Here is a 12,262-nt window from a genome sequence, read left to right as displayed (position 1 = left end):
TCCACATGGGAGACCCGGAAGACACTCCTGGGTCTGGACTGGCTCAGCTCAACCACTGAGGCAGCCTAGGGAGGGAACCAGCAGAGGGAAGATCTTATCCCTTTCTCTCTCTCTCTCTCTCTCTCTCTCTCTCCCCTTTTTTCTGTAAATGTAACTTTCCAATAAAATAACTTTAAAAAAAAAAATCCTGAGTAAGGCAACGAGTTATTAGTAACTATCACCACCTTATAACTTCATTTCTGTAGTGAGAGATGACTTTAAAAATACCCTAAGGATGCTATTCTTAATGCCTTACTTGCCTAACTCTTTGATTACAATTCTTGGCAAAAGAATAAACTATAGCAGTTGGAAGAAATTCAACGTAAACTGGACTTACAGAGACAAGCTAAACGAGCCTGCTTCCGTCAAAGCAGAGCAGAAGAAATGTAACACCACTAAACTATTCAGTACACACCATGAAACTATCTAAAATAAAATATAAGTATTTCAACTGGAACAGCAATTTCAACATTACATTGTCATTTAAAATACGTAATTATAGGGGTCAGCATGAGGTTTGTGACATAGAGAGTATAGTCACCCACTGTGATACCAGCTTCCCAAATGGGCACTGATTCAAGTCCCAGGGCTTTCATTTTCAATTTAGCTCCCTGCCAATGTCCCTGGGAGAACAGCTGAAAATGGCACTAGTGCTTGGGCCTCTGCACCCAACATGGGCGACCCAGATGCAGTTCCAGGACCCAACCTCTACCTGGCCCAGTGCTGGCCATTATGCCCATTTGGGGAGTGAACCAGCACATGAAAATCTTTGTCTCTTGTCTTTCTCTTTCCATTGGTCACTCTGCCTTTCAAATAAACCTTTTTGAAAAAACACCAAAATGCTAAACTTAAATACCCTTTTAAGGACTAGAAGTGAGAAAATCTATTATGCTTGAAGAATGTGCCAGGCTGGACCTTTAGTAGCATCACTAGGAAAAAGTGAGAAGCTTAGTAAATGATTCCTTTCAAGAGAATTAAAAACTCTAAGCTAGACAGGAAAGCAAAGCTTTCAGAAGCCAATGGAAAGAACGTACTTTTTCACACATGCCATTTCCTTCTACCTTCCATAATAGGAATTTTCCTGATCCTTGCTAAGTCTTGGAATATAGTTCATTTGTTAAGATGTTTCCCAAAAGCTTACATGTCAGATGCTATGTTTTCTTGCCCCAGCTATCAATGAAAATGGGTGGTTAATAACAAACACTTTTTTCTAATTAGTACCTGCTTTTTTAAAAACATTAACTTTTATTCTGGCACTCCTTTATTTAAAAAACATTTTTAAATATTTCAGATCTGACAATATTGAGATGAATGAGTTTCCAAATTCCCTTTTTTATCAAAACAGGTTAGCTCCACCTTCCTGGATAAGATAGCTTAGTCCCATGCTTCTATAGGGAAAACACAACATCCTGCAATTTATCAGCCAGAAGTGGTATTCCTTCTTCACCTAAGATGCAAAAATAGCAACACAAGCAAAAAAGCAACCCTATCTTCAAATGTTTTACACCTCTGTGACCAGCTAATACAGCAAAAATGTTCTTACTGGCCATAGCTCAGCTGATGCATGAATCAGGCCGAGGCATTCATTTCAATTCTGCTAATCACTAGAGGAAAAGAGAATGTCTAAGTACCATTTTCTCATGATTTATCATAAAACATTAGATACAGTTTAGTTTAGACATTTTACAAAGACATGCCTCTTCATTAGTTTCAGATCCTTAAAAAATAATCTAATTCATAACACACCATTATAAATGGGCTACTATGCATAAGCAGTTGGTCTGAAAGTAATATTTCATGTACATCTAAACCATAAACTGAACTAACTTGTTACTTTTTTTTTAAAGATTTATTTATTTATTGGAAAGTAAGATATACAGAGAGGAGGAGAGACAGAGAGGAAGATCTTCCGTCCAATGATTCACTCCCAAGTGAGCGCAACAGCCGATGCTATGCTGATCCGAACCAGGATCCAGGAACTTCTTCCGGGTATCCCACACGGGTGCAGGGTCCCAAAGCTTTGGGCTGTCCTCGACTGCTTTCCCAGGCCACAAGCAGGGAGCTGGATGGGAAGCAGGGCTGCTGGGATAGAACTGGCACCCATATGGGATCCCGGGCATGTTCAAGGCGAGGACTTTAGTCACTAGGCCACGCTGCTGGGCCCTGAACTAACTTGTTTCTGAATAAAACATTTTACACAATTCCCAATTTAACTGTGTTTAATACAAGACCTTTACACATAAAGATGGACTTCCCATTTTTTTCATTTGATCCTCATACCAAAGTGTCACTCTGCAAATGACAATCTCATGACAGGTGAGACCAAATCAATGATGGCAGCACAAAGGATGCACAGGAACTACAAAGCTGCTCAGCTAAACAGATGACTATTTTGTGTTAATAAAAGGCAAAACAGAAGAAGCAACGAAACGAAATCTTACACTATGTAGTTAATCCTCAAATATCTGACTGAATGGGTCAAAAGTTGTAAACAGAAGAATCTGAAACTGCTTCAGGAAACAAAAAAAAATCATACTCTCATACTTAATGTAACATTTCCAAAATCCAATTGTAGTGAAAAAGACTACTTAAAAACAACTTCTAAGAAGGGTGTCTGGGCGATTTGGCACTCACTACAGAGCCTGCATCCCACACTGAGATCTGGGGTTGGATACCCAGCACCGACTAGATTCCAACTTCCTGCTAGAGAGCAGCCTGGAGGGTAGTGGCCAGGGCTCCAGGAGCTGGACTTCTGCCACCACAGAAGAGACCTGTGCTGAGTTTCCAGCTCTGGATTTTGCCCTGACCCAGCCTTGGGGCTGTTGACACCTGGGGAAGGATCCACGGGATATGAATTCTTTTTCTTTCTCGCTCAAGCAGGCAAATTAACAACTTAAAAAAAATGCTTTTATATGAAATAAAAAATATTCTTGAAAGATACCCTGCATAACATGATGACTCTAGTTAGAAGAGCAAGTTTTCTCACCACAAAAATAAGTGAGGCAATGTTAACTTGTTGGATTCAGTCATTCCACAATATATGTATATTTCAAAATACCACGCTGAACATAATATGTAATTTTATCAATTAACTTAAGAACAAAAAATAGGAGCAGACATTGCAGGGGAGTGGGTGGCACCAACAGCCCACATGGAATGCTGGCTGAGGCCCAGCTCCCTACTTCCGAGTTAATTTTCACCAAAACAGGTCTCTCACATCAATACTGTTACATGCCTCTGCTAAACACACACACACACACAAAATGACCACGTAATTTGATAATAACAGAAAAATCTCCTTGGCAAAAATAATGAAATAAAATGATCTGACCATCATTCAAGTCAACAGATTCAGCTAAGCCGATCTAACAGGATAAGTCTGAAGAGCTAACCCATGACTTAAGGAAGCCTCTGAGCTTCACTGGAAGTATCAGCACACTGCTGATCCTAGGAAACAGCATGAACACACACACTCAAGGCTCTGCCGAGAAGCCCACTGACAAGAGAAATCTGAAGAAGCGCACCCCAACATCCCATTTAACTTCCTCTTATTTTAGAGCAAGTTCCAATAAAAGCCTGAGGCGATGCACAACACAGCTGTCCCAAATTTGAAATACAACGCTTCTTCCCCCACATTCCCTAGTGAAAAACAGTTAGCTAAACACACAGTTTAAACCCAGCAAATACTAGTAAGATTGTTCTGGTAAATTTCAACAGCCGGAAGGCAATGGGGTTGGGGCAAATCCATCAAAGTATGTTTTTGTATGGAAAATAAGAAAGCTCATTGATAGCAAGTCATTAATACAAAAAAGCCCCCCATGTGGATCTGAGTAATCCTCTAGAGTGTTCAACAAGCATTTCCTCCAATGATCTTCCTACACATGCACACACATTCCAAGACTATCAGTACCTCTGTAAGTACATATATGTTTACCTACAGAAATATATGTACACACACAGTAACAGCCTCACTATCACAATACAAACCAAACATGAAGACAGGTAACTGTAGAAGAGCAATAAACCCACTTATTTGTATTCCTGGGATTAAACAAAACTGTGGTTGTTGCCTGTAACTCACCAGAGGGTTCTTCAGGTTCACTCTCGTTTTCTTCCTCAGGTGGGGCTTGCGGCGGTGGTGGGGGAAGCTTCTTTTCCTTCTCGGCCTTAGCATTTCTCTCTTCTTCTGAGTAATATTCATCTTCTGAGAGGTTGGCCAAGCTTTCATCCATCTCTCTGTACTCTACCTATATGGAGATTATCAGGGAAAACTAAATACAGTGAATATCTTAAACAGGAACCAGCAGTCAATGCGAACTGCTTTCTAACTTCGAACCATGACAAGCAACAAGCCAGCTTACAACAGGCAGACATAGAAACAAAACCCCTCCTCACAGTCTTGTGCCGCCTGCCCACTAACTTTATCCTCGTAGCGCTGACACTGACTGACTACAGCGTTCCCTACAACTCCCGCAAAACTACAGGGAGGAAGGAGGAAAGTAACAGTGCAACTGAAACCATGAAAAGATGCATTTGTTTAAAAAAAAAAAAGCACCTAAGAGAGTTGAATGAGACATAAATCCTCCACACAACTAACTAAAAAGTAATGTGGAAATGGAGACACAAGGTCTTAATACGACTTCAGCTCTGCTCTAAAGAACCAGGTCACCAACAGAAAGAGGACACAGTCCTAGTGAAGATAAATACAACAGCAAAGACCACATTATGGGCCTACTGACCAGAATGTGTGATACAGTATTACAAATAGTTACCACAGCACTGGGACTTTAAAAAAAAAAAAATCTAAGTTATTTTTACTGGAAAGGCAGATTTTAGAGAGGAAGAGAGGCAAAGATCTTCCATCCACTGGTTCACTCACTAGATGGCTGCAATGGTCAGGCCAGGCCAGACCAAAGCCAGGAGCCAAAAGCTTTTTTCAGATCTCCAATGTGAGTACCAGGGGACCAAGTAGTTAGGCGTCTTTCACTGCATTTCCCAGGTCATTAGCGGGGAGCTGGATGGTAAAAGCAACAGCGAGGACATGAAACAGTGCCCATAAGGGACCCCAGCATGGCAGGTAGCAGTGTCACCTATCAGGCCACACCATTATGACTGGACACTGTGAAATTGAGATTTTCATCTGAAGAAGGCATTCCAGGAAGAATCAAGATGGCAGAATAAGATAAGGACACGATTAAACAGACGGAGAAACAGTTAATCAGGATGAAGCAGGGGGGTACCTGGAGACTGAGACACAGGGAAGTAGCAGGAACGGCAGTGTGGTGCTACGGTAACTGATACTCCAGCACGGCGATCTGAACTCCACCAGCAGCCGGAACTCCACCAGCAACCAGAGGGAAGGGACTTTCACTGGGAGCTTGGGAGGTGAACACAGACAAAGAACTGTCCGTCCTGCTGGTCCATTTGATTTGACCAGGAGCAGAGACAGAGCAGCAGAACAACGTGGATTTCACAGCCCAGTCAGCCCCCTAGAGCTGAATTGGGCGCCATTTTGCGTAAGGAGGCAAAGGCAAGGGAAAGGACTGAGCATACATTGAGCTGGGAGTGAACTCATTTCTGACTCAGTGAACTGCATCAATGTGGCATTCTACAGGTTCCACCAAGACAGGTCTGGGTAGCCCTCAGATTTGATGACCAGCAGATCAAGAACTCTAGTAGTGGTACTTCAGGCACCATTTTGTACACCGTGGCAAACACTTTAGGACTGCAGAGGATAACAGTGAACTGCGCATGTGCTGAGCTCGTGAGAACTGAGTTCAGTGGATTGCAGCGGTACGCAGGAAAATAATACAGATTTTGGCATTGTACATGTCAAAATAGGTCCATATGGCACCCAGAGCTAACGTCCAACAGGTTCTGGCAAGATCAGCGCCACCAACAACCTAACTATATAGGACATCTGGTGTCTTCCTAATCCTGGAACCTGCTCCAACACAAAGTGGGAGAAAAGTTGCAGAGACTACGGTGCAACCTCAGCACGGTACCACAGGTGATGGAGATTGGTGAACCAGGAGTCGAGGCTTCAGAGTTCTTGGTGGAAATCTAACATAAGAACCCAGACCTGGAACTCGCTGGAGGGAGTGGCACAAATGGCTGCAAGCAAAAAGTTGTGTACCACCTGCAATAAGTAAAATCGAACTGTAGACCTGTGGGTGACACAGCTTAGAAACCTATCCCAAGGAGAAGACTCTGCTAACCAGAAGTACAATGACCAAAAGCAAAAGAAGAGACAAAGGCACAATATTACCGAAAACTCCCCTGCAAAGGAGCAACTCTTTGCCAATCTCAGAGTTAACTGAGGAAGACATGGAGAAAATGGGGCACACAGAATTCAGGAAAATCATTTTAAAGCTTCTGATCAACAATGAGAAGCACATACAAAAGTTCAAAGTTTAAGGAAGCAATAAAGCAAATCAAGACTGATATATCAGAAATTAAGAACACAGTAGCGCAAATTAAAAGTACAGTGGAGAGTCTCCAAAATAGAATGAAGCAAGCAGAAGAAAGAATCTCAGAACTGGCAGATACCTCCCGTCATCGCGGAGAAGCAAACAAAAAGCTGGAAGCAGAGCTGGATCAGGCCAAAAAAGGTATTCAAGAATTGAAAGACACTATTAAAAGGCCAAATACAAGAGTTATGGGAGTCGCGGAAGGTACAGAAAGAGAAACTGGTTTTGCAAATATATTTAATGAAATAATAAGGGAAAATTTCCTTGATCTAAAGAATTGGGAAACAACATCCAGGAGGGACACAGAACTCCCAACAGGCTTGACCAAAAGAGATCTTCACCAAGACATATGATCATCAAGCTCTCTTCAATCAAACATAAGGAAAAGATCCTGAAATGTGCACGTGAAAAAAATCAGTTGACATTAAAGGAATGCCAATTAAACTGACAGGAGAGCTCTCACAGGAAACTCTACAGGCAAGAAGAGAATGGAGTGAAATATTCCAGATTCTAAAAGAAAAAAATTGTTGGCCTAGGATAACATAAAACCAGCAAAGCTTTCCTTTGTCTTTGAAAATGAAATAAAATTCTTCCACAGTAAAGAAAATTTAAAAGAATTTTACTCTTCCAAACCTGCCCTACAAATGAAACTTCAAGATGTTCTCCTGACAGAGAAGAATAGCACCAAACAAAACCAAAGGCAAATGGGAAGAACATCCCAGTAAAATAACAACAGAAGACTAAACCAATGAACAACCCATTCCTAAAATGACAGGACCAAAGTACCACCCATACATATTAATCCTGAATGTAAATGGCTTAAGCTCAATCAAACATCATAGATTAGTAGACTGGATTAGAAAACAAAACTCATCTATTTGTTGTCTATAAGAGACACACTTCAACAACAAAAACCAGTGGAAACTATATCACATGGGATTTGATGTTTTCGGTTAGCTTCATCTCTTCAAAACACTTTCTTCTGATTAAATCATTCAATGACTCATAGATCATAGAGTAGCATCATTTTCTTCAAGAAAGTTCTTGATTTTCATTTCTTCAACTACACGTTAGTCATTTAATAGCATGTTATTTAAGTCTTGGTGTGGCTATTTTCTTTTCTCTTCCTGATATTGATTTTGTTTTGTGGCTCTTCATTTAAGGGGATGTATAATAACTGTGTAATGGAGACTGTCATATCTAGTAACATGTTATTTAACTTCATGTCATTGTAAATTTCTATTTCTTTCTATTGTTTATTTTGTATTATGACTTTTCATTTGAGGGGATGTACGGTAGCTGTGAAATGGAGACTAACATCCAGAAGTGGGGATACAATGCAGTAGGCATTTCTACTTCCAGGCAAAGACAGACTCCCAATGAAACCTTTTACTGTATCTTGACAATAGTATTCTGGACTCTCTGCCATTGTCCAATGATGGACATATGACTGTGTATACTTTAGTTTAGAAATATACTTTAGCAATGATAAACAGGAACTAGGCAACAGGGGAGGGGTGGAAATTGGGGCTGGGATAAGGGAACTACCAGGAGCCTACAGAACTGTATAAAAAAATGATAATAATAATAAAATGTTAAAAAAAATTTTTTAGGGCCCGGTGCGGTGGCGCAAGTGGTTAAGGTCCTCGCCTAGCATGCCCAGGATCCCATATGGGCGTTGGTTCTAATCCTGGCAGCCCCGCTTCCTTTCCAGCTCCCTGCCTTTGGCCTGGGAAAGCAGTCGAGGATGGCCCAAAGCTTTGGGACCCTGCCCTTGTGTGGGAGACCCGGAAGAGGCTCCTGACTTCGTATTGGCATAGCATCGACCGTTGCGCTCACTTGGGGAGTGAATCATCGGACAGAAGATCTTCCTCTCTGTCTCTCCTCTCTGTATATCCGCCTTTCCAATCAAAAAACAATAAAAATAAATCTTTAAAAAAAAAAATTAAATAATAAAAAAGAAGGCATTCCAGGAATACAGCTCTCTAATTCCTATGGATTCAATGAATAAAATAATGCAACAAATCTAAAGATAAAAGCAAAAATATGGTTTCTACATAAACTTAACATATTAGATTTTCAAATGGAACAGACCTGCAGATTACAGTGAATATAATCTATTGTAATGTTCTAAACATCTTAAATAGCTCCAGATGGCAAAATGCTTTTATTGTGTCTTTTTCTCTTTTTGTTTTAAATGAAAGGACTATAGGTTTTGGGAGTTAGGGTAGCAGAAGGGTTTTGCTGAAAGTAGGGATTGGATTAGAGAATGGAAAAATAAAGGTTAAATTTACTGATTCCAATTCACACCAAGCATTACTGACTAACATGAAAAAATTGTGCAGTGGTGATTTGCTCAAATACTAAACATGAAGACATGGCATAATAAACATAATAAAGAATTCTGAATGACTTGTCAGTACCCTGAATATGCTAAAATCATAGTTACAAATAAATGACCCTGGTATAGGTGACCATCTAATAAAGGGATTTTTCCAAGAAAATCTCCAGAAATGCAGATGAAACCTAGCTTGTTATAATAGGGACAAACTTTAGGAATAGATTTCAGGAAAACAGATTAAAAAAAAATCAAAGAGAAAAAGTTCCAAAGGAAGAGGGACCAGATGCAGTGAATGTTTCTAGTATGCAGTTTTCTTCCCTTACCCTTCAACAGTGCTCGATCCCTTCCCTGCTCAAAGCCCTGTCAATCCTATTCTTTCAATAATTACTGACCAATGTGCCAATTCTGAGACAGACATAAAGGCTGACACAACCCAGTCTCCTGCAGTAGTTTCAGTTGTCCTACAGGATATTCCCATTAGACAGATTCTATGTCCTTGGAAAAAAGAGATTCAGTCAAGTCTAGGAAACTTCGTTCTTTACCGGCCCCCTCTAGAAGAGCCACAATGTCCACTAACAATAAGCAGGGCATTGTGATGTCACAACTGACTAATCCTCCAACTGCAAGCACCAGGATCCCATATGCGATGGTTCTTATCCCAGTAGCTACACTTCCCATCCAGCTCCATGCCTGTGGCCTGGAAACGCAGTAGAGGACGGCGCAAAGCCTTGGGAACGTCCACCCACATGGGAGACCCAGAAGCAGCTCCTGGCTCCGGATTGCCTCAGCTCCCGCTGTTGCAGCCACCTGGGGAGTGAACCAACAGGTGGGAGATCTTTCTCTGTCTCTCCTTTCCTCTGTAAATCTGTCTCTCCAATAAAAATAAATAAATCTTTAAAAAAAAAAAAAAAAAAGAAAAGAGAAGCATGATCTCTTTAGCATTACTTAACCTATGCTTTTTGACAAGTAATTATCAGTAAGAACCCACATGGAAAGACTGCAGGAAATGGGACTTAAGAGAATTAAGAAAATTTAGAATTAAGATCTTAGAATTAAGACTTAGAATCAAAAACATCTATAGAGGGCCCAGCATGGTAGCCTAGTGACTAAAGTCCTTGCATCAGGATTCCATATGGGTGTCAGTTCTAGTCCCGGATGCTCCACTTCCCATCCTGCTCCCTGTTTGTGGCCTGGGAAAGCAGTCAAGGACGGTCCAAAGTCTTGGGACCCTGCACCTGTGTGGGAGACATGGAATAAGATCCTGGCCCCTGGCTTTGGATCAGCTTAGCTCTGGTTGTTGCAGCTGCTTGGGAAATGAACCAATGGATGGAAAATGTTCCTCTGTCTCTACTCCTCTCTGTATATCTGACTTCACAATAAAAATATACATATTTAAAAAAAGAACATCTAGAGGAAGAATTTGCCTACTCTTAAATGCCTCAGATTTTTTTACTGTTTATCTGAGGCACAGAGAGTACACTTTTATCTGCTGTTTTATTCCCCAAATGACCACAACCATCAGGGCTGGGCCAGATCAAAGCTGAGAATCAGGATACTCAATCCAGATCCCCACAGTGGGTTTTACACACCCAATTACTTGGGCCACTACCTGCTAAAAATGTAGAATGAAAAAGACATGGGGCCAGCACGTTGCACAGTGGGCTAAGCTGCTGACTTCAAGGCCAGCATCCACGTCAGAATATTGATTCAAGTCCAGGCTGCTGCATGGGAATCTAGCTCCCTGCTAATGTGCCTAGGTAGGCAGCAGAAGATGGTCCAACTATTTGTACCCCTGACACCCACGTAGAGACGTGGACGGAATTCTGGCCTCCTGGCTTTGAACTGGCCGAGCCTCAGCCATTGCAACCATTTGGGAAGTGAACTGGGAAATGAAAAATCAATCTCTTTGTCTCTCCCCCTCTGTCACTCTGCCTTTCAAAAAAATAAAGCAATCTCTGAAAAAGATTAGACTTTAAAAAAACAAAAGGGGTTCCCATCTCGGCCTGGGCTGGGTACCCAATCAATCCAGACACCCACCAGGTGAGAAAGGCAGAACCTAGCTCCTGAGTCAGGAATTTAAAGCACCAGCTGTGGTCACGTGACTGGTGCCATCTTGGCCCAGGTGGCCAGTGCAGTGGCCACCTGGCAATGCACTCTGGGGACTTGGAAGTGACAAATTACTAGAGACATCCAAGGATGAAGCAACCGTACATGTAGGTGAGAAATGACTCCTGAAGGACTCAGAACGACAGGGTCACTGTACTTTCAGGTAAGCAAGGAGACTGAGACCCAGTGGTGTGGAGGGGAGAGACCTGAAGACCGGTAAGGGTCAGACAGAGCCACCAGCCCACATTGGAGTCCTGAGTTGGGCTTGCCACCATGGAACACTGTTGACCACAACACACTGGTCCACGTGACACGGCACAGGAGGCCTGTGTGGCAGGGTTAATCCCAGAACCTGACTGAATGTAGGAACAGGAAACAGGTCACTTTAGGCAGGGACATGATATTAACCATCATGCAAGAGAACTAGGTCCAGGGGTATATTCCATGTGGGATTTATGGGTCCAATGCTATGAAAGCACAAATCCCGTTGGTTACAGGTTAAGAATGGGTGGGATCCTGTGAAAGTACAATCTCCACTGGCACACCAAAAAACTTTGGATGGGAACAGGCCTGGCTGGGGAGCTAAGGGGAAGCCACCGTTGGGTTGGGTTTCCCACCAGTGAGCACAAGAGCTGGACTGAGGGTATTAGGCTGGGTGGGACATGGCTACAGTCTCTCTCAGCGTGGGTGTCTACTGCGTCTGGGCAGTGACAGACTCGGCTACACTCTTAGCACCCACTGGTACTCATGAACACCAGGGTGGGCATAGAATGGGCTGGGCTAGGGTCGAGTCCTGCTGAAGCACGAGAAAGCTATATCTGGGCACGGACTAGGTGTAACTGGGCTGCAACACCGAACAGTAAGAACCAGAATGGGAATGCACTGGTTGAGCAAAGCCACTGTCCCTGCCAGGACAAGAGGTGGCTAAAGCCAACTTGGGCCAAGGACCCACAGGTGTGCAAGAGATCTGCCACTGGGAGCATGGGAAACTCCTTTGTAGAGACGCAGCCCATGCAGGTGAGCACAGGAACCAAGTCAAGGAGCAGCCCTGACCATGCCACGTTACAGTGCCCACCAGCATACATGTGGGTCAGGTCTGGAGACAGACCTGGATGGGCTAATTCATAAAATCCACTGGCAGATCCAAGAACCAGTATAGGGTGTGGGGAGAGGGGAGTGCCGAGTCAGGCCACAACACCAGCCAGTTTACAAAGGGGCCATGTGACAGTGGATACTCAGGTGAGGCAAGCCATGCCAGTCTGGGGCAAGATGATGCCTCAGGGTTTGTGAGCACCAGGGGTTGGGA

The 12,262-nt window shown here is 42.7% G+C and overlaps 1 protein-coding gene across 5 annotated transcripts in view; it reads right to left on the bottom strand.

Moving 5' to 3' along the window:
- Positions 1–12,262, bottom strand: part of KDM1A (lysine demethylase 1A) — a 76,884-nt gene that overhangs the window by 57,103 nt on the left and 7,519 nt on the right. For all 5 annotated transcript variants that reach the window (XM_040979506.1, XM_040979509.1, XM_040979508.1 and 2 more), the window contains exon 2: positions 4,121–4,286. In XM_040979506.1, coding sequence (XP_040835440.1) covers positions 4,121–4,286 — 166 coding nt within the window. The remainder of the gene's footprint in view (positions 1–4,120; positions 4,287–12,262) is intronic.

This window comes from Ochotona curzoniae, unplaced genomic scaffold (genome assembly GCF_017591425.1).
Source record: "Ochotona curzoniae isolate NIBS_2020 unplaced genomic scaffold, NIBS_Ocur_1.0 contig_3255, whole genome shotgun sequence".
Classification (NCBI taxonomy): domain Eukaryota; kingdom Metazoa; phylum Chordata; class Mammalia; order Lagomorpha; family Ochotonidae; genus Ochotona; species Ochotona curzoniae.
Note: the sequence above shows the minus strand (reverse complement) of the source record. Positions and strands in the feature narration are given on the sequence as shown.